Source organism: Lycorma delicatula, chromosome 10, assembly GCF_047948215.1.
Source record: "Lycorma delicatula isolate Av1 chromosome 10, ASM4794821v1, whole genome shotgun sequence".
NCBI lineage: Eukaryota > Metazoa > Arthropoda > Insecta > Hemiptera > Fulgoridae > Lycorma > Lycorma delicatula.
The window spans coordinates 511,451-536,534 of record NC_134464.1 but is presented as its reverse complement, the minus strand read 5'-3'; the positions used below and the strand labels follow the sequence as shown (position 1 = coordinate 536,534).

At 27.8% G+C, this 25,084-nt stretch overlaps 1 protein-coding gene across 1 annotated transcript in view; it reads left to right on the top strand.

Moving 5' to 3' along the window:
- The window catches only part of LOC142331640 (uncharacterized), a 33,323-nt gene extending 21,504 nt beyond the window's left edge, over nt 1-11,819 (top strand). Inside the window, exon 5 of the mRNA XM_075377664.1 lies at nt 11,746-11,819. Within this exon, the coding sequence (XP_075233779.1) occupies nt 11,746-11,819 (74 nt within the window). The remainder of the gene's footprint in view (nt 1-11,745) is intronic.
- The last annotated feature ends 13,265 nt before the right edge of the window (nt 11,820-25,084 follow it).

The following is a 25,084-nucleotide window of genomic DNA, read 5'->3' as shown; positions in this document are numbered from 1 at the left end:
GACTGCTCTAGTATTTAACTCGTCATCACAGATCAGCTGATTTCATAATCAAGAGTTCAAAGGTTCAAATCCTAGTTACTACTACATCATGGATACCGATGTTCTTTGGTGGTTGGGTTTTAATTAACTACATATATCAAGAATGGTCGACCTGATACTGTATAAGGCAGTATAAGACAGTTATTTACATCATCCTCTGAAGTAATACCTTACAGCGGTTCTGGAGGCTAAACAGGAAAAAAGAGGACCCTGGCTTCACCTTTCTTTGAATGTCTCTGCCTGATGTTCATCAATAAAGGTTGTTTTTAATCATTTTCATTACATTTTGACTTTAATTAAGATTCAATGCATTCTAAACCTGTTGTTTATTCTGCACAAAGCAGCAGTGTATTTTGCAGTCTAGACCCATCAAAATTACACCTTGAGGATCACTTGATTTTATGTACAGGTTTTCCCCCCCAACCTTCAGAGAAGCAACTCTTATGTACAAGCCAGCCATACCACTTTGGATCAGCCCTGACTATATTATTTCCCCAACCCCATCATAACTGGAAAGTATTTGCCATGTGGAGGGGAGACACCTGATTGAGGACTAGAAACATCTCACAGTACTGTTCTACACTGTTTGCCTTATATTTCTTTCATCTCTCTTTTTTCTGTTTAGCCTCCGAAACCACCGTACGGTATTGCTTCAGAGGATGAATGATATGTATGAATGTAAACATGTAAACGAAGTGTAATCTTGTACAGCCTCTGGTTAATTGAAACCAACCACCCCAAAGAACACCAGTATCACGGTCTAGTATTCAAATCTATATAAAAGTGACTGCCTTACTAGGATTTGAATCTTAGAATGCTTGACTTCAAAATCAATTGATATGCAATAACGAGTTCACCACTAGACCAACCTGCTGGGTTATATTTCTTATGTCTGTGTTATATAATACTATCTGCAATAACAATATTTAAAATTGCACATGTCAGTGTTACTTTCTTTAAGAGTAATTATATACATTATAAAATTAGTTCCAGTAGTGGACAGAAAGATGCTATAATTTGTAAGATTCATTATTATCTGCATTTTAGTAAGCTTAACATCCTGACTTCCAATAGTATGTTCTGTCGATGAGTCTTATATATACATACACACATAGACTAAAACATATATTGTTATTAATTATACTTTCCCAAATAAAACAGCAGTTCAACAATATGCTGAATGGTTACAATCTAAGATATTGACTACATCACAATAAAATATATGATTTTAGTTACCACAGTTCTATTTTCAAAGGTTACTATTTTGTAAAAAAAAAAGACTGATATTATTTGATTATTTGTTTTTTTCTTAGTGTTTTATTTTGTTGTCGATACAAAACTTCAACCAAAACAGTAGGTAAATAAGATAGCTATAGCTAACCAAAGACATTAATCTCTTCTTCATTGAACACACCGAATTAGATAACGCTTAATTTTTTTATTTGAATATTTCAGAGAAATGAGGGGTCTTATATATGAATAAATATGGTAGTTAGTTAGTTAATTTCTTAATTAAATTTTTTTTAACATTAATTAGAACAAAATATTACATCTAATAATTTATTTTATTATTAATCTATAAATATTTTTGCATAAAAGTTTTCTTTATGATTTTATAACCATTTTTCATCTATATTTACATATACTTCATGTATGCATAAGTAACAAAATATTATAGATTTAGAAAATATATTTATTCATAAATGTATATATATAATTATATATGGTTTTTTATTTTAAATATTTATTTTGCTTTTCAGTTAAGATTAAAGTATAGTTTTATAAATCTCAAAAGACATTAATTACTTTTATACATATGATAATTTTAATGTAGAGCGTGTACATATTTATTCATAAGAAATGAACACTTCAGAAATTATTTTTCTTGAAAATGTAATACAGTGATACTTTTTGTTTTTAATTTTTTTAAATTATACAACAAAGATCTATAAGCAAAAGTAGATTAATAATGTTACATAGTATGATTATTTTTTATTTATTTTTTTAAGGGGTAAAATAAATTATATAAACATCATTACTCAGTTCAAAGATTATAACTATTTCTTTATTATCTATTTTATTACTGTGGAGTAATACGGTTTTACTCCCACTGCTAATTTGAAAAGTGTATAAAACATACTATTTCAAAACAGAAAGATAATGCATTAATTCGTTGCGTTAAACTATTTGTCTCAGTCTTTCTTGAGGCTGTATTGTATGTAAAGCATCAAAAGGAATCAATAGTAATAGTCATAAGTTCTTTCTCTGACAGTAATGAAATCCACTAAACAGCAATTCTCTGTGGTGAATATATATCATTTGCACTTTGGTGAGCTTGATGGGACTAATGTAAAATCATTTATTTGGCTTGGTCAAGAAGGCAATGGTATCTTGCTACATGGCATAGCAGTAATTCTGGTATGGTAAGGCTATTATTTTTGAGAATAGTACATCATTTTAAAGAATGGCCAGAACTAATTTTTGATTCTGGTCAGGTTGATGATCAGCCGTTATCATTATATTTTTAGTGCTAAACATGCATATTATATACATGGGTTTTAATCATTTATATAATAAAATTATATGTTTACATGCAATGAAGGTAGTGAACATGCAATGAACATTTTACTTATCTTTTTTGTGTACTGCATTAACTACGTATGATACTATAATTACATAAAGCAATGAAATTCATTATATCTAATCGTCATAATTTAACTGCATGTATGAATTTATATATATATATACATAAATCCTGTTTTTGTGTAAAACAATAAAACTAGATAAAATAAAATAAGTTAGCAGAACTAAAGTACATACATAATAATTTAATTATACTGAACAAAATAACAGTAAAAAACTGTCAATAGTTAAAATTAAATTTTACATTGAACTTGAAGACTCAGTTCAATTTTTCACACTGACAAAATAAATTCGTCAAGTTAAGTTTTTAAAATATGAAATCCCCTGATGATCTTTGTTTGTAAAATCACAAATAGTTGCCAGTTTCATCCTCTCAGTTTACAGACAGACTGCATGCAAACTAGCCAGCCAGATGTTCGTATGATGAACATGCTGGCTCTAATTCATTTAACCTCAGATTCAAACCCTGGCAACAGTATAATGTTTTTCACCCATCATTTCAAACCATATCAATAATGGAAAAACCCTCACTGTAATAAAAACTGAATAAAGTTTGTAAGTAAAGGCACTTAATACTTTACTAATGCCATTAGTTTTCAGTAAAATAAACTGTGAAATTTTAAGAAGCCAAATGCTTAACTCTTCAAGAATAGATATCATACTTTCTATGATTTTATTGTTTTATATATTTTAACAATATTAATATTCATTGCATCAGCAATGGGAAGAAGCATTTTGACAGTTTCTTTGAGGAACGGTTTTTTCATTTTTTTTCGGAGTAGGTTGCAGGCCTGTTATTACTGGATCTGAGCTAAGCAACAATCTACATATAACATCTAGATTGCAGAATTCTCTGCTGAACTTACAAGCAAAATCTTGATGGTACAAGCGAAAGTGTTTTTTTTTAGCCTCAGCACAGCAGCCTCTTCTGACATCATTGCTATGGGTAATAAAGCTTTTCAATGATGATAGATCCATGGATTAATATTTTATGAAGAGTAGGTATAAAAAAAGTAAGACTTCATGAATATAATTTCACATACAACTTCACCATACCTAAACAAAAGGCTTTGAATTTATCAGTGTCTATTTTATGGTCATTAGATATAGCCTCTAAAATGGTTTTTGACAATGTATAATGTATAATCTATGCCAGTTATTGCCGCTGATAGCTCACAATCCATAAAAGATCTTCTACTCATGTTTCCATCATTGTTATTTCAAAGTCCTGCTTTAGGAACAGTACTATTAAAGCCAATTGTGTTTTAAATTCCTCTTGTATCTCCATTTTTCTTTGTTGAATGATTTGCTTATCACTTTGAGTTCTTATTTGCCATTTTATTACTAGCAATGTATATGTAAGATAAAGCAATCCTTCAAACAATCTTATTTTGGCATGGAGTATCAATAAGCCAAATTTAAAAAAATCTTCATTTATCTGCTTTGTCATTGTTGAATTATTAAAATCCTCGAATGATGTTCCGCAGATGTAGCATTTCATCTCGGCATTGCATACTTTATTGACAACCATTGTCAGCATCATGACATGTTTTACCAAAAATGTTTTGTTTGTTAGTGTGATTCCAACTTGTTAGTGTAAGTTGATTGCAATGAACTTATTTTATTTTCTACATAACTAATTCTTCTTTCATAATATTTGTTTCTTTTACAAATCTTATTCAAATTGGTCTGCAAAATCGTGGAGATGAAGGCAATGGATTTCACTGCATCACTAGGGATATTTGAAATATCACTTCCAGCAGTAAAAGTTTCTTAGCCACTTAAAAAAGGGAAGGATTTTAAAAAATGTACTTCAGAAAGATTCAATGGTTAGGTTTTTAAAAAATAAAGGTTAACGTACAAGCCCCAGTAACTAATAAGCAAGACTTGAGCCATCAGACTTTTGAGACAGAAACACATAATTAATTAATTAACATAAAATAGATTTACAAAGTCAGCTGTAATTATATGGTAATCATTTCAAACCATTTTATTATTTCTTTCATTGTCTTAGTTCAAGCTCCACTCCATTTTGCCAGAAACATGATCATATATGTGTATATAAATATTTACTTATTTGTTGTGTCACTTATTATTGATGTATCAATTTTAATAACGCCTTAATAATTATGCAATTTTTGTGATATTTATTTTAAAACTTTAGTAGATGTTTCTGAGGAAATAAAAAGGACTTTCTCTTTTAGTTTTTCAGACAAAAAATTATTTTACACATTGAAATTAATTTTAATATTTATTTCTTTTCAAAAGATATAATATTAAAAAAGCTTATTAATATTTTAGGTTTATCTTTTAATTATATTAAGATAATTAAAAAAATAATAATTTCTTATTACATAGTTTTATTTTATAATTTTATAAATTGCTGTATTGTATAATATTTTATTGCTCCAAATAAATTGATCGTGTTTTTACCCTAAAACTATTTTTCATATTTCTTATTCTTCACTTTTTATGTTGGGTAAATGTTTTCAGCATGATTATTTGATTTATATACTTGTACATGGTGTTTTGGATGTCAGTGTTAAAGGTTTGTTATTCATTAAATACAAAAATTAATAGACAGTTCTTTTCTTCATTTTTATATTTTCATAAAATGGCAAGATATTTTCCAATGTACTACAAGTTTTGACCAGTTCGTTTCTCTTCTCAGAAACATATGCTGCTAACTAATGTTCAGTTCTTTACCCTTCACCACTTTCTGTTTTTTTTCTTCACCACCAATATTTAATAAAAATGTATGCTAAAAAAAAAATTTTACATGCCATAATTATATAAGACACATTTAAAAAAACTAAACATAATGAATAATAGTTTTAGATCATAATGAATTTTAGATTATATTTAATGATTTTCATAACTTTAATAATTCAATCAATGATTGAGAATGAATGAACAAAAGGAGAAAAGATGGAGTCAATTGTAATTTGGTGAAAATTGTACATGTCAAAGTTATTTTAGTGCAGTTCTCACAAATTTTGGCTTGATGAGGGGGTTTTTTATGCATGCCTGATTGAATTCAGTAAGTGTAGATAAAGCATGCATACAAAGCTAGTTACTCTATGATTGGACATATTATCATTTTCACACAAAAATAAATTTTATAAACTACTATTTTGTTAATAATCTACCCAGCAATCATTTGTTATTTATCATTTGTTAATTATTGATACTACTCATCTCAACTTCGCATTCAATAGAGCTGCAGGCTGGTGTATAAAAAATACAGACTGGTACATAGAATTCATCTCATTAAGTAAAAATAAAATATTTTGGTAGGAATAAAAAAAGAAAAAGTAAAAAAAAAATTTTTTTACTCAAGGATGAATTTTAACTATCATCATATAAATATTCTCATTTTTCTTGATTTCTATCTAAATGAAACAGAACTAATGTAGTAGAAGCTTCTTGATTATCCAATTGTGAATAAATAAGTAAGTAGTATAATGCAAAATATCAAACCACAATACCATGAAAATTAAAAAAAAAATAAATGTTTAAAGTTACATGTATTTCACAAAATATTTATTAATTATAAAAAAAAGTTATTGCCTTTTAATCTAATACTTAATATAATTAGTATAAGCAAAATACGTCAAAGTTTTGTAAAATATTTTAATGTTTATGTATACAAAGATAAGTGTATTGTAATATTTAAAGTACAGGGTACATCAATGAAGTAAGAAATTTAAAAATACTGATTTTTAAATAAGATTTTATTTTGAGATGAATGTTTCAATAGTTTTTTGTTAAATAAGACATGGCATTTTATTTTTTTTAAATAATGCTTGAAAGGTGGATGGTAGATGGTCCTCGCCAATTGTGACACAGATTATTGATTCATAGAATTCACACAGATTCTATTGCAGAATAACCTTCTATGTATAGTTACTGCAGAGTCATCATTTTTATAAAGTGGTTTAACACAGAATAACATGATATGAACTTGAAAACTGTTCCCTATTTACTAAATGGCATTAAGTGACTGGCAATTTATCATTAAATTCAGCGTCTTCATCTAAACATCAAATGAAGAAATTTAATTAGCATTTCAAAATTTAATTAGAAAAACTCATAAAATTTCAAATGTAATAATTCTTTCTTTAAATAATACAAATTAAAATAGTATTTTACTCAAATTTGAGCATTAGCATGATGAATTTAAATATAAATTAGTAAATGTGCAAAATAATTATTGAAATAAATTTAAAAAATAGGTTATGCTCAAAAACAGTTTGAAGTTTACTTGCAATCTAAAACTGTATGATCATTCTGATCATTGAACAGCCAACATCAATAGTAGGCCCAGATCAGATAATAGATAAACTGGGCATTTGCCCAGAGCAGCAGATTTTAGATAACAGCAAAAATAGTAGTAGAGAAAAAACAAGCTAAATAAAAAACTATAAAACATGAACATGTTGTACATTTTCAACATACTGCAGATGCTTAGGAAGTTAGACAGACCATCCTTCAATGTGTTAAATGAAATCACTTGGGAGCAGCATGCATTCTGAGAGCTTGAATAGAATCCCTGAAATTGGTAATAAATGAATTGAAGGGCTTAAACCTGTCTTTGTCGACAAACATTGATGCTTTCAAGTGCAATTTCGCAAATATATTTTTTTGCGTGCATGTAGTTTCAGGAAAAACTATTATTTTTATGACCGATGGGTGGAAATGTAATTTGAAATAAGGACATTCAGAAAATTACAACAAATCCGTCATTGTTTATTTTGATGATTTACAAAAATGAGTTTTGTTTTAAAGAACTTATAAGAGATTTTGTAGGAAAAAGTGAGGAGAAAATTGTGTTAGAATTCAAATCAATTAAAAGATTTTTTTATTATTATTTGTAATCATACATTTTTTAAAACCAATTTATTTTCTTTCATGTTTTAATTATGAATATTATCTGTTATACTTTATTGAAATGAAAATTTTAAATATGTGTTGTATTTTTTGATATTATTTTTTATATAAATATATTTTATTTTAAATAATGTTTTTACTTTTTAAAAATATCTACAAAAATTCGCTGTCAAAAATTATGTTTCAAAATAATAATATGTAAAGGATGGTGAAAATAATTTTTGCCCAGGGCAGCAAAAAAGCTGGATCAGGGGCCTGATAAGTAGACACATAGTAGTCATTAATATCGGTAAAGAAGAATCATCATTCTCATTAAACAGAATTTTTTAAAATAATTTTTAAGCACAACCTATTTTTGTTATTTTGTAATTTATAACAAATTTAAATTTATGTATTTCCCATGTTCTAAAAAATTAAATTTTGATGTAATATTCATATAAAATTAATTTAAAGAGAATTCTGATTATGAATTTTGGGAAATAATTGTATGACAATGTGTTATTATATCAAAATGGGAAAAAGTGTTATTTCTTTTAAACAGTTGCAAAACAAAACAGTAGTTTAATATTGGGTGTTTCCACATTACTAAAGTTTCTAGATACTTTATTTATTTTAGGTATAAAGATATTTTCTGACAAAATTCTTCACTACATGAAGAGTTCACTTTTTTCACTTTTCATTATATGTATTTCATTTGCTGTATTGTTATATTTTTAGGTTTAAAGTTATTGTAAAATATTGGCATGTATGCATGTATGTGTATAAGGGTATGTACATAATATGTAAGATTATAATATAAACATTAAAATAGTAACAAATGTAAACTAAAAAGACAGATTTTATTAGTGTAATATATGTTGATGAATTTATGTTTATGTTAAGTGTATTTGTGTTACTTGTGTACTTTTATAGTGTTAAATTATGTGTATGTGTGTGTAAATTTTATGTAAATGTACTAAATTAATATTTTATTATAAATTAAATTTATTATAAATTACTTATAATTTACAAACTTAAATTTGTCTAGTAAATGTAAGAATTTTCAATTTCATAGGAAGAATTAATTTTGTGTCATTTAATTAATTTACAATTAGACCAAGCTGGTCTAGTGGTTAACTCATCGCAAACCAGTTGTTTAGCAGCTGATTTTTGGTGTCAAAGATTCTGAAGTTCAAATGCTACTTAGTTAGTTGCGTTTATACGGATTTGAATACTAGTTAGTAAATACCAGTGTGCTTTGGTGGTTGGGGTTCAATTAACCACAAATCTCAGGATTGGTCAGCCTGAGTCTGTACAAAATTACACCTTATTTCTTGTCATACATATAGCCTCATCTCATTGGGCCATGGAGAGGGATTTCTTATTGTTCAGTTGAATAGATTGCAACATACACAATTACCTTCAGGCCACAGAATTTGAACAGAAAAAGAATTATTGTAAAATTACTAAATTTACTAAAGACAATGAAAGTTTTGCCTACTACATTAAGATAACACATAAATTGAATTTAAAAGAAGAGCATTTTGTTACTAAGATTCATTCTTATCTGACATATATCCCAAAAGTCAGGGAAAATCACATTTCCAGCTCTAGATAAATGATACCAACCTTTAGACATGAATTACATTAATTAAACTATTAAATTGAACAAAAAAGACATGAATTAGAATTAATCAAATTAACATAATAAATATATTATCACTAGAGATCAAGGCAGTTTACTGGATGCTTTATCTTTTGAATGAAATAAATATACAATCTTTGTTACTATTAATTTAATAAGTACATCAGAGACTTTCATTATCAGCATTTTTATAAGCATTCAATAGACACTGATTAATCATATTTTTAGATTAATTCATTATTACTCTTAAGTATTAATTAATATATTAGTATTTCTAGATCCTTTCATAAAACAAAAGTTGACATAGTTTAAGATTAATTTCAGTAAAATTCTGGATTCTAAACTTTTTTTCATTAAATTCATTATTTCCATCTCTTTTTTTAAAATAAATTATATGCTATAAATGATATTTTCAGAAATTAATTGAATTAACTAAAACAAAAGTAGTTTAAATCACATAAAATATTATGGCTTAGGATCAGTTTTTATATTAGATTTTGGTAAATAAATATGTTACTCCAACGAGTATGTAAAAGTTAAATATTACTTTGATGTTACACACTGATACATATACTACTCCAGAAATAAAAAAAATGGAACTGCCTTGTAACTTACCTGTAAAATGGAAACCAAGTGAAAACCTTGATCAGAACAGCATCACAAAATTTAAAACTATTAATAAAAAATGGCATGACAGTAAAATCACTTAAAATAAAATAAATTGTACATTATTTTATAAGAAATTTACAAACCCAATCAATTATTCAACAAGTCCAGTATTATTTTATGTAAAACACAGTAACCCTACTTATCAAACAAAAATGTAATTTATAAAAGTATATAGATATTACAATAATGATATAATAACATATCTAAAACTGGAAGATAAATAAATTAAAGATTGCATAATCAAATTAAATGTCAAAATAGATAAATTAAATACTTTAAGTATTATATTATATTACATTTAGGCTGATTTACATTTTGATTGAGGCTGATTTTACATTTAGGCCTGAGCAGTATAAGTGATAAAGAGCATGATATTTTAATGAACATAATCGCTGATGTTAAATGATGGTGAGATAGACACAGCTGTTAATTCTAAAGTATTATATTCCTTGTGTAGTTGGTTTGAATGATGCTTCAACTTGATTCAACATTAACAGTTTGTGATCACTGCCCAAAAACAGTAACATTATTAAAATACAAAGGATGAGGATGAATATCCTTGAATTTAACCAGTAATAATCTGCCTTCAACTTTTAGGGCTACTTGGATGTAGATTATATGTTTGTTCATCCATCAAAAATGATGTAATAATTCCTGACTCATCACTAAAAAATAAGGTACTGCGAACAGGAAAACCCAAAGTCATCTGAACCATATATTTAAAAAAATATACATTACGTCTTAATCTTGTAAAAGTACAAATGTGCCAATTTTTGAATATTATTTTGCTATAAAGTAAACAGCAACATCAGATTTCTGTGCCAGCATGTTTTCTGAGTAAAGAAATAATAGTTTATGGCTAAACATCATAATACGATTTGCTTTCAGTTGTTGAAGACTTGCTTAAATACCATTGATCACAAGGTCTTAAACAATCAGGTATTCTTTGAAGCTGTAAGTCTTGATTTCAAATTTAAATAAATGTTTAATTGTTAATGTTCACACTTTTTTTTTTTTGAGTTTAATCATATATTTTGAAATTAAGATAAATATTATATTTAAAATATTAATAATTTACTAAATTTTGGTTCATTAAATTACTTTTTACAAAAAAAATATTTTCACATATTTTTATTCTAAGTTGCATGATAATAGAAAAACAAAGCTAAGCAATTATTGTGTTGTTGTATCGGGTAAATAACAGAATTTCATGATACATTTCATCTAAAAATTCATATTCTAACTATAATTTTCTTTGTTACTAACAATCACTATTTTTATTTATTTTATGCATTGCACAAACGTATGTTACTTAAATCATTGCAGCACATTTTATTAACAGATATACACTAAAAAAAAATCCATTAATGTATTCACATGATGAAAATAACAAAAAAAAAAAAAAATAATGGTTAAAATAAATGATAGATAAATGAATGCATTGTCCAGTGAAATCTCACTTCAGCCTTTATTTAGTCTTCAAACAGAATTGGTTGGGAAGTTTTGTAAGTTTTAGTCAATAATTATTAAATGATATGAGTAGAGTTGAACTTATGGCGTGATTTTATGATTAGAGGTATTATACAATAAATCATAATAGAGAATCAACCACTCAAGCCTATCATATGATTAAAAATCGTATTACATAAATAATGAAAACAGAGTGACTGTTGTTGAATTGCTAATATAAACATGCATATTATAATATTTTATGCTAATAAGATATTTAAAAATAACATATTAAAACAGATTTTAATAATTTTTTTTCTGTTAAATGTAATATTAATTCTTATAGTTATATTTTAATTTATGACATTAATTATAAACACATAATTTTTTAAAATAAAGTGTTTAATTAAAAATCATTTAACCTGTTTTAGATGAAGACTTTAACTTTATAGAATTAGAAACTGAAGAAGATAGGTGGATGAAATTTTTTTTCCAGAGAGGGTAAATAATTTAAAAAAAATTTTTTTTATAAAATATAATTTATTTATGTAAATCATATTATTTTATTAATCTAAAAGAATATTAAATTGCTAAAATAAATTAGATTTAGTTTAAAAAGGTCATATAATCAAACATAACAGCAATAATGGACATCTTAATACTTTTAATAACAATAATAATATTTTGTACAAAACAAAGATTGGTTGAATATTGTTGTTTTTCTATAAGATAGAATTCTCAAGAGTGTACACAATTTTATTTGTATCTAAGCTGATTACATAACATAATAATACAACTTCAAAATAACAATCACTTATGAAGAAGCATAAAGTACACGTTCCAAGCACAATAAAAAAAATGATAATATAATGAAAAAACAAAAGAAATAAAAAAAATTGAAATAGACCAAAGAAAAATAAAAATATCAAGTCGGTTGCAATAGAGGTTAATAAACAAGTATTTACTCTGTTAACCTGCATTAAATTATTTATAAAATTATTTAAATCATTTGCCATTATCTCACAAATTTACATGGATATTCTTATCTATTTTATAGTAGAATACCTTAAATAACATACACTCAAATAAACTACTCATTCGATTGTTTGACTCTCATAAGATATCCTTTTGATTTAATATATTTTCAATTATTTTTGACGATCTAATGATTTATTCATCACATCACTGGTCTTTGATTACCTTATGACAGTCACAAGAAAGTCATTCTTTAAAATGTCCCTCATACCATTGCTGCACTGTTTGTTAATTTAAAGACTTTGTCTCTTCAATATTGATGAATTGAATCCATTTCTCATCAACAGTATTGCTACTGGGGATTTTAATTCTCAAACAGTTACTTTTTGCAATGAAACTGTTCTTTCATTATTGTTTCTTAAGATAATGTTATGATTTTTTTCTGTTATTTAACCTACAATCATTGACTTCATTTGAAAATCATAAATACTAAAAATAGAAATTACAAATTTTATGTTAAATTACCATTTAAAATATCCTTTCAAGACTTGATAGCTTTTTTATTTTCTTAATATAAAAGAATATATATATATAAATGATTTTCTCAGGCCTATAAAATTAGAAACATATACAACTGTTTGTAACAAGCTTAGTTTGTTTTTTTTAAAATAAAGATTACAAAAGAATACTGAGAAAGTATAGCTTTTCATGACAATAGACACTAATGAAGAAATTCAATACTAGTTAAGAAAATCAAAAGATAAAAACAGAATTACTGAGTACTTTAAAACAAAAAAAAGTAATATTAAGAAAGATACTGCAATTAAAGGATAACATATAAAGGTGGAGTGGTAAAACCTCAAAAGTAAAGAAGAAAAAATGAGCAATGAAAAGCAAATAAACCCTTTTGGAAAGGAAAGAACACATGACAAAAAAATTAAATTAAATAAAAGAAATAGAAAGGAACTAAAAGGAGATAAATAAATGCAGAAATATAATGAACATAGAAAAATAGCCTGATAGTTTTAAGTAACAAAAAAAAATCTAAATAATGCTATAAAAAAGGCTAATGAATACGCGACTAACCCTGAAAAAATTTTAAATCTTAATCCAACGATTTTGAAACCACTAATTTTTTTATATAAATTCTTAGAGCAACGCATAAAAAATTTATATTGGGTTGGCAAGAAGTAATTCCGGTTTTGTAGTGCAAAATAAAACTCAATTTTTTTTAAACAAAGAATGAATGAACTTTTATCAATTATATATTTTCTATTTTGCCTAATAACCTTTTGTTATCTTTCTTTCAACTTCATGATTCTGTCTCTTAAAATTTCTGGTCCATATAAGCAAAAAACTGAATTGAGTGAAATTAAGGGTCATCATTATTAGTGAAAATTGTACCATTCAAAGAAATTTGCAAACTTCAAAATAAAAATTGTAATCTGATAGTCCAAGATCAGGGCTATACGAGGGATAAGACATTACTTCCTGACCAAGCTCCACTAACTTTCTTTGAGTTATCAAAGCTGTTTGAGGCTTTGCACTGATTTTTCTTTAAAACTTTCAGAACCATTTTTCTTTGATTGCTTCTTTCATTAGTTTCATTAGTTTTTGACAGTAAATATCTCAAATTATTGTTTGGTTCCTTGGAAGCAGTCAAAATACACAACACCTTTGTAATCCCAGGAATTGATATGATGATTTTTTAATGAAATTCAGTTTTTGATTTGGCTTGAACTAGTTCATCATACTTGGACAATGATTGTTTTTGATTTATGTTATTGTAGATGATCCATTTTTATCACTGGTCATAATTAATTAGAAAAAAGGGGTCGACTTCATTGGATTTGTTCATTGATTTTTCACTGTGTTAAATGAATCTCTTTTAATTCGTATGAAACCCGAATATTGATATTCTTATTAAGTCCAAGACATTTGATGTGACTTTCAGTTTGTATGATACATTTAACCTCTCTGCAATCTCTTGCACAGTTACATGACAATCTGATTCAAATATGGCTTAATTTAGCCTTCATCGACTTCTGTAGATCGACCAGATTTGATCATCTTAAAGTGAATCTTTAAATGAAAAATCTCCAGAATGAAGTTTTTTAAACTAATTCTGACACGTGTGTTCTGTTAGGCTTTCAACACAATAAACTTCACATATCTCTTTGTGAGTCTTTATGGATTACTTTAAAAAGTAAAATAAATTTAAAATGTCCATTTTTGCACTCCATACTATAATTGAGCATAAACTAAACATTTTGTTTAGTTTAAACAAATGTTTAAACATAATTACACTCAATTTGCTTCTAAATTAAGCTAAAATTGTCAGCTATAAAATGCCAAAAGAGAAAAATCATAACATTGACAGAAGTCATTCAAAACAAACGTAAAGTTAACTATTTGTGAAAACTGATTTTACTTTCTTGCCAACCCTAGTATATATGAGAATGGATATCACATGAACTGAAAGACATCAGGAACTAAGAAAAAGATTCTTTTCTAAACATTATTGTTTTCATATTACAGTACTATTTTTATATTTTAAAAAAACTGTATAACTTATTTATCTAGATATTTAATTTTAACTTATTTTGATGTATACAAATTTTTATTAAAAAATCTCAACTTACATACAATTTTAAAGTTTGAGATCTAGAACCCATCTACCTTACATAATTACAAATTCTTGTCACAAAAAAAAAGAAAACAATATAAAACATTCAATTTTTTTTTAAATTACTCAGAAACTGAAGTTTTATTCTGTGACTAAAAAAAAAAATTAACACAATATTTTAAATATTCAATCATAATAAAAGAAAAGTAAACATATAATTCTATTTTATTATTTATTTTTGTAACTTTTTATTTATTAATAACATGCTTTTTTACTTTTATACTTGCTAACACTTCTTTTTTCTAGGTAGAATACTGTCTTGTACAGAGAACAAAGAGTTTTATTGAAAATATTATGTTAAGTAGTTTCTTATTTAATAGCAAAGTAAATATGTTACACTTTCTCTAACAAAACTTTAATTACTAAGAAGTACCAGGGTAAAATTTATCTGATATCTCATATTTTTAATTTTATATGGAGTATAATGTTTGGCAAGTACGTGAATTCTGTGTAAAATAAAAAGAAATTAAAATTACAGTAAACAATTTATTTTCTTTCACATTTATATTACACAGAAACATTTTAAAATGCTGGCACATTTATTGAATAAGTTAGGTTTGATTATAAACATGATATAAATATCTGAAAATGAGAATTTTTCTGTTCTAAAAAAAATTTGGTACTTATTAGAAAAGTACATAAAATATTCTTCAAAAATACACTACATACTCACTCATATACAAAACAGGAATATCAGATTTAATTTTAAAAACTATTAATTCATATGAAAATAATTAAATTTCAGATGGCTATAGAAGCATTAAATATAATGTGCTATATAAAATTAAAAAAAAAAATATTTTTACAATAAAGAATACCATTAGGAAAAAAAATTCATATTTAAATATGTCACTAGTAATCAATAATGTAAACTAATAAACATCAGAATCAGAATCACCTTAGCAATGTTGATACTCGTATTTTCCACATAAATACACAGTAGCTGTTGATATATTTCAGCAAATATAAAACAAATCCAAAAAAAAGAATAATAATATATGGTACTGTGTAATCATAAAACAGCATAAAATATGTAACTTCCTAATAAAATTGGTAGTACTTCAAAAACCTCATCTGGCTGAAATCAGAAACATTAAAATGTGATTTATTTATGTACTTTACACCTTTACATGAGTAACAGTCATTGATTTACATAACTTAAAAATATTAATGGTTTATGCTTAAACCATTTTATACATGAAATTACCTGCTGTTGTTGTCCATGACAACAATTGTATCACAAATGACTGCTAACAAATAAAAGTAAAGCTATGCCAGTTTTTAAGGTTTTTGAAGACTACCACTATCAAACTAAGGACCTTTTGTGTTCTCCATATTTAAATTTTTTTATGATTAGGTAATCATCAATATTACTTGTGTATTATTCAATTAAACAGAGAATATATCTCAATCTGCCATATAAGGCTGAAAATACCTTGTCGTCCATTTAAAAATTATTACAATTTGAAGAAGCATTAATATGAAAATATGCAAAAATATGAAAATATGCCTACATAATGAATAACAAAGAAAATAACATAAGTTATTACAATTTTTCAACTTACTTCAAATTTAAAGAAAGAGAACCTTTTCTCATACTGTATTTCAAAAATAAGAAATAATGCTTCTGAAACAACATTAAAATATCCATTAGATATATTTTTTTATATTGAATTTGGTGCTCTTTAAAATAAAATAAAAAATTATAACAGAATGCAGATGTAAAACCGAAGTGTTTATTGAAATGATATTACTTTGTATCAAAATATCAGATTGCAAATAGTATATTTTCTTCTTATTACATAAATATTTTAATGTGTAAGATAAATAATTTTAGGTGATAAGAATTCTAAGCTGTAAGTACGAAAAAAGACATTATTATAAAATTATCATTTAATTAATGTTATGTAATTACTCAAATTAATGTAAAAGGTATGTTTGTATTATTGCTGTAAAAAAAATAAAGAATTATAATTTATATCATTATATATACTACCTGTTAATTTTGTTTTTATTTATTTATCTACTAGGGTTGTCTAATGCCATAAACAGGCTGTGCCAGTGATTTTAATTCATTTGATATTTATGTATTCAATTTGAATTGAAATGATCAACTTAAGATAAACTTTTGAAAAATATACATAAATTTATAGACATCACAAATATATAAGATTTTCAAATTGGATTCATGTATGTAATTTTTATTATAATTTTCAAATTATATTAGTAACATTTAATAACACAAGCCTGCAAAATTTGGGTTGTGGAATGTTTTTTAACTTTAATAGTCGATTCCTACTTATTTTTTAGCGCTGAATCTGAAAAAACCTTCACTTTTTTCCATCACATCAGGATTTTTTGCGAATTGTGAATTTCAAAAGCTGTAAAAAGTTGAAAAATTGCAAATATGTAATACTATAAAATAGATATGAAACATTTTTTTATAATAAATTAATATAATATATTCACTTTTTTACTTACACTATGCATACTTATAGCTAAACAGCTGAGTAGTCTGATGAGATGGGTGGTGGGTGGGTTGGGTTGAAAATGACGGTGGAGAGTTGGATCTCCCTTGCTCAGTGAATGCATGAAGTCAACAGCTTGTGACAAGACTTAACAAGATATATGATGTTTACCAGCAGCTTTCTGCACCACTCATGCACCGTGCTACTACTAGCAGTGCCTTTTCAACCATCATCTCCTAAAAAAAAAAAAAAAATAAATAAAAAAAATAAAAATAAAAAGTCTTCTGGTAAATTGAGTTTTTTCTGTCCTCTGTGATCAGATGCGTTTTTGTCAGTGGAAAAAATATTTTTAGGCCATAAATCAAAATTTCTGTTTTCAGAATGGCTTCAAAAGGTTCGCAAAAAATCTGCAGATTCTTTTTTTTACATTAGTGGTGGAAAGGCAAAAAAAATATATTATAACAAGTTTCAATGGACAAGTGTACCTCACATATTTCGGAGTGAAAATAGGAGATCAAGACAAAACGTGGGCACCCACTACTTTTGCTACACATTTGTTGAAGGATTTAGATGGTGAACAAGAAGTGTTCAGATTTGGAGTTCCAATGGTGTGGCGAGAGCCATGAAATCCACCCAATGCATGGTGCGATTGTTCAACTGGTGTTCATAGTTACAATTTGAAAAGTAAAAGAAGAATCACTATCCAAATATGCCATCTGCTTTATGCTCAGTTCCTAGTGCATAATCCAGATATACTAGTGAAAATTCCACCAGAATATTTACCTGAAATAGGCGGATTCCAGAAGTGATTTAAATAAAGATAACATCAAGGAGTACGAACCCTGAGGTAGCTGTGGACTAGAGCTTTATTCACAGTCTGAACTAAATGATTTGGTTTGAGACTTACATCTGACCAAAGAAAATTAAACATCGCTTGGTTTAAGGCTTAAAGAGAGGAACCTGCTAGCAGCTGGCACCTCATTTTCATGGTTCAGGTACAGAGAAAAGGATTTTGTTCCATATTTTTTGGAAGAAGGAGAATTAGTCTTCTGTACTGATGTACATGGACTTTTGACTGATTTAACATTCCATATGAAAGTACCAATTGAAGACTTCATAAGTTCATCCAAAAGAAACCTCAAAGTTGTCCTTCTTCACAATGGGAATGTGTAACCATGAATACCTGTCAGACATTCTGTCCATTTAAAAGAGGGTTACGACAATTTTGAATTTGTTGTCGATAAAATTAAATGTCAATCATAAGTGGATTAGATGCAGTGATCTCAAAATAATATCATTGCTCCTGTGACAGCAAGGAGGATACACAAATTTTTCTTGTCTTTTGTGTGAATGTGATAGCAGAGACAGAGAAAACCATTGGATAAGGAAAGATTGGCCAAAAAGAGCGTTATTAGAACCTGAAACCAAAAATGTGCTCCAAAAAGCTCTCAAACATCCAAATAATGTTTTCTTTCTTCCTCTGCATATCAAGTTAGACATGATCAAGCGATTTTGTCAAAGCCTTACCAAAAGAAGGTAAATGTTTTAAATACATCTGTGACAAATTTCCAGTCTTATCAATCACCACATTAAAAGAGGATGTCTTTACTGGTCATGATATAAGAAAACTTCTCAAAGATGGTAATTTTGAGGAACAAATGTAAGTTGCAGAAAAAGAAACCTGGAAAGCCTTTAAAGACATAGTAATCAAATTTTTTGAGCAATAAGAAGGATCCAAACTTCAAATCAGTTGTTGATAACATTATGACATTAACTTGAACATATGTTTTTAAATCATTACTAAACTAATGACCACAAAAAAAACCAAATAATTTTTTTTAAATTTATGTATTTGGAAAGTAATTTAATAAATCGATTATTTCATAAAAGTCAATATAGCTCTGTAATCAATGTAACTAGTAATACCAGAATTGAATTGTGCAATACTTGAATAGTAAACTCCCGTTTCAGAGGAATTTGTGAACAAAGTTTGCACAAATTTGTCCAAGAAAGATACACCTAATTTCAGCAGGCCTCGCTGCTGAATAAATAGTGTATTATAATTATTGATTAATAAAAACCATTTATGAACACCAAAATAATTTACTATAAATTTATCAATCATTATATCATAAGCTTTTTCAATTCATAGATTCATCATAAGTTATAATATTACTTTGAAAAGCTATTTAAAATTAAATCTATTTAAAGCTTGTTATTTTTAAGAGTTGAATGGTGGTGTTTATTAATTATACACATCATTGATAAACATAATTTTTGTTCCCTAACATGCAATACATTATTTTAATCTGATTTTGATGCTGAAAAGGAATATGAATTCAGAATCTTTCTATCACCCACCATTTTAAAAAAACTTTTCAATTTTAATTAAAGGATTTTTCATATTTCAACATATGGTTAGTATTTTAAGCTCCTGTATTGTATTTTGTTAGCTCATTTTTTATTGTTTAAATTTGCTAACATAAATTGTAAACTGTAAATAAACAACACTACACAAAGAATTAAATCATATCATAGTCACATATTATGATATCATATCTAACACCGAAGAGTGAGCCTTAATGGACAAGATTAATCATGACTGTGCAGGTCAAAACATGTAGCTGAAAACAAACCTGTGTTGTTTGTATTAAGCACTGGATTTAGGAATGAATTAATGTTGTTCAGTCTTATTGCTATCTTATGTTTGTTAACAGTGCAGTGTCATAATGCCTCAAAATTGTGTAAATGATGTGGGTGCCTTTTGTTATGTATGTGATGAGTTTACCATAAAATCAAATAGAAAAAACATTACACCTTTAATTAAAAAAGCGTATCATTTGTACTTTCAGTGTAAAATTGGTGATCAGGATAAGACATGAGCTCCTCATATAGTATGCAATATATTAGTATTAGTATTATAGTATACCTATTTTGATAGGCATGCAGTTGCATGCCTATAACAAAAATAGCTATAAGCTATTGACAAATTAATAAATTTGTTAACAATTATTAACAAATATTGTTATTTTGATAGGCATAACTTTAAGCTATGCCTATCAAAATAGCTATAAGTACATGTGTTTTCTTTGCGAATGGGACAGCCGTGGTAGAGATAAACATTATGTTACCAAAAAGTGAAAGAAATGAGACAACTTTTTTTTCCCATTTGTAATTACAAATGGGAAAAATATGTGCATGAGCCCTTAGTTGAATCCAAAAAAAATTTTAACCCTCCTCTCCATATCAAGCTAGGACTAATGAAAGATTTTGTAAAAGCAATGAAGAAGGATAGTTCTGGATGTTTTTTAAATCAGGCAGAAATTTCAAAATGTAAGTGAAGGATAAATTGCATACTATAATTGCAATGTAAGTGAAGGAATATTTGTTGGTCCTCAAATAAGAAAGCTGATCAAAGATGATGTATTTAACTCAATTTTAAACAAAGTAGAAAGTGCAGCTTAGGCTTCATTTAAAGATGTTTGCAAACAATTTCTCGGCAACAAAAATCCGAAAATTAGCACAATATTTTTAATAAAATTCTTACTTCATACAGAGCTATGAGATGTAATGGCTTAATACATATCCTCCACTCACATCTGAATTTTTTCCTGGCAACCTCACAGACGTAAGTGATGAACACGCTGAACATTTCCACCAAGACATTTTGGTGATGGAAAGCTGCTATAAAAGGAAATGGAATACTAACATTCTAGCTGATTACTGTTGGACATTAATTCGTGATGTGCCTGAGGCTATTTATAAAAGAAAAGCATCATTGAAATCATTCTAACACAGGTATGGCCTTGCAGAATTATAAATTTTACAGATTTTAACTATATTTTCCCTTAATTTTTTTGAATTTAATTTAGTTAAAACTAAGGGTGATAAAAAAATTGTATTTACAGGAAAACAGTAATAATGATAATAATAATAAATGTCAATAATTCAAAAATTATAGTCATAGTAATTTCAACCACAACAATAATAAGAGCAATAATAATAAATGTCAATAGTTATAATAAACAGTGATTACATACAAAACAGAATTTGTAGTAATCGTAAGGATTTATTTACATGTAATTCAGTGCTATTGACAAAATACATTAGCTTGACCGCTACTCTTAGCACTTTTAACCACTAGTCTTGTATTTGGTAGAATAGTAGTACAATACATAAGAAAACCATATTGTTCTTTTACTGCAAATACCTTTTCTGTTCACAAATAAAACTACTCTAACAATTTATGGATGAAATTTATACATTATCTTTTCCACTAATAGTCTAATATAACTCTCCGAAAAATTTTTTATTTTCATGTACTAGAATTACTTGTTACACAAAATTACTTGTACATCACCCTAATCACGTCAAACTCTCACACTTAGAGAAAGTATTACTCTCAGAGTATCACAGGAGAAACATTAAAAAGTTTTTTTGTCAATCACTGTAATCTTAATAATATTGATGACAGCGTCGAACTCTCATAATAATTCCTAGCTTACAACTCTATCATAGCACTAAATTGCAGACATTCATCGAAATATCATCTTGAAGAGTGATCTCGTAGACACTCCTGGCAGAGCATCAATCTCGCTGACTTACATCATAACGTTTCACTTATGATGTTATGATGTCAACTGATCTTCCCTGGAGTATTTATATTCCTATCTACTTTAACAACAGGACTAGTTTCAACTGCTTGAACAGTTTCAACAATCTAACTGTTTCACTGTTGGATTGTTATCTAAAAAGTACAGTAAAACACTTTTGAAACTACATGTGAAAAACTTTAAATGATGATTATTTTTGTTAGGGTTGTCGTAGTCTGAAGTTTTTACGTTAAATGTTTTTCAATGTCCTTTAAAATGCTGTGTCATAACCCTTTCTTTCCATTTTAACTTTCTAAGTAACTTCTCTGAGAGCTTGGGGTGGTCACATACCGAAAAATACTGGGTTTTGGGGATAGAAGCATTTGCTAAATTTCATTTTTCTGTATTAAAATATAATTATAGCGTTGCCTATTTCGTTAACTCCTGTATATATATATGTAAGAATATTATTCACACTCGTTTTGGTCTTCCTTGGACCGCGGGAACTCGTTGCTTGATGTTCAGTTTTTTCTTCTTTGTTTCCCACTGTTTTCATATTTTCACTATTTTTCCCCTTTTGTTGGTCAGTCCACTTACTGGCTATTCTTGGTTTGTGATCTTTGTCTTTGAAGTTATTTAATCTGCGATTATTTTCCTGAATTCTTCTCTAACATGTATGATGTTTTCTGTAATCTTTGTCGTAGTCGAGTTGGAGATTTCACAGTGGAGACCTCAGGTTCTCAGGAGAATTATAAGGGGGAAAGTATTTTCATCCATACCTCCTTTCCCTTCAATCCTACATCAAAACCCCCTGGAATTTATCCATCCCGGATCCTTCTCCGGCCCAGACTCCTCTTCACAGGTAATGACCCTTCACGATTAGAATTTACTATTTTTTTGCATTTTCGTATGAAGATTATGGATTATGTCTTCCATTTCTTCCTGTCTGCTTCTTCATTTTCAGTATTATATTCTAAAAATGTTTGGACCTCATCGTATTTATGCCAGGTCAAGATTAAATGATCAAATTTGACTTTTAACAGTTCAATATCTTGATTTTCCATTCTAAACGATTTCATAAATGTTTTAATTCATGTAATGGAACCCTGATGTATACACCTTTGATGGTTTGTTTTATTTGGGCTTGAAGCACATATGTTGCACATCCACCTTTCAATAGCTCCATCATCCGTATCAGATTTTTGTATAATTATAAAAATAAAAGAGTTAATTTCTTAATTAAAAAAAATAAAATCTTAAAATCTAATCTATTACATTTTTATAAAGGACTTGTTTCAAATAAGAAAGCTGAAACACATAACATGAGTGGAGGAAATATTATCTATTTTACAGTAGTAGGCTTAAATTACGAAATGTAATCTGGGCTTAGAGTACAAGTCAATAAGTCGGGTAATTAAGAACAAAATATTGACAGAGATAAACAGGAATTAACAGAAAGGGAGAAAGGGAAATCTTTTGGTAAAAATTGTGGAGTAAATCTCTAGGAGATCTCTAGTAAAGAGAGTAGTAGACCCTTTAGTAAAGGAGGTAAATTTCTAGTTTTTTTGACGTCAATTTTCTCAAAATTTTGCTAACATAACTCCACTTTATATCAAACTCAATATATGTGTACATGCTTATACCACTTAGAAAAAAAATTTCCTAAAAATTAAAATTATCTCCCCATAAAATCAAAAAAAAAAACTATATTTTTATTTATTGCACATTTTTTAACCAATTGTTTTAATGTCTTCCTTAGCATAGCAGCAGGAAAAGCAAAACAATCAGAATTTAAAAATATCGAATTTTTTAATTTTTAAAAATTTTTTTGAGTTTATACTATATTCTTTAGTACTTTTTAAACAGTAAACAGAAAAAGTAATCGCAAGCTGAGAGATCAGGCGATCTGGGAGGCCATCTAATGTCACCATTTCCTGAAATGACACGTTGTCCAAACAATCGGCGTACAGCTGCCATCGATATTCGTGTAGTATGTGACGTTGCTCCGTCTTGTTGAAACCAGGCTGTGTTAAGAATTGGTGGAAATTTCTTTTGTTGTTCCACAACAAAGGTTTCAAGCACGGCTACGTAACAAGCCGACGTCACTGTAATCGCAAGACCGTTGTCATCCTCAAAAATATAAGGGCCTATAACACAGTAAGATGACATAGCAAACCACACGGTCACTTTCTGGCTGTGCAACGGACCCTGGTGTAGCTGCGTAGGAATTTCTTGTGCTCAGTATCTGAAATTTTGCTTGTTAACAAATCCACTGAGGTGGAAATGCGCTTCGTCTGATATCCACAGTTCGTGAACAAACTCTTCGTTATCATTTATCTTCTGAAACATTACATTACAGAATTGTGCTCGCACAACTGCATCGTTTGGTTTCAGTTCCTGGACGATCTGCAACTTGTGTGGATGGTATTGCAAGTCCTTCACTAGCATTCTTCGAACACTTGTACTTGCAATTGTAAAGATGCTGAGAGACAAGAGATGCTGATGACCGATGTGGACTTCGTGTGACAGCATCTTGTAAAGCTTGAACATTCTGTAGTGTACGGACGGTTCGCTCACGGCCTGGAGGTTTCTTTTTCATTGCCGAACCAGTTTCCTCAAAATTAGATATCCATGTTTTAATTGCATGTGCTGATGGAACACGGTCGTGCCGTCCCAGATTAAAATGATGGTGAAATTCTCTACGCGCTCCCTCCACACTTGTCACTGTCACGACCACTCCAAGGATCCATGACAACTAAATGGCAGGTTAGGTTAGAGAGGACGATTAGTGCCACTTATCAAGTGGTACCAATCGCCCACAGCTACAAACACAACTTTCAAAATTTCCCGTTTCTTTGAATCATCCTGTATTACAATAAAATTTCATCATAATTCCCCTCAACAACACAAAAAAAATAAATTTTGAGTAAATTTTTATTGGCTGAACATTTTTTAGTGGAATTTTTTAAAATTGTTTCCACTTAACAAAGTAAAGTAAGTAAAATCAAAAAATCTTCTTGGAAGATGATTTTAAAGGCGAAGGAGCAGA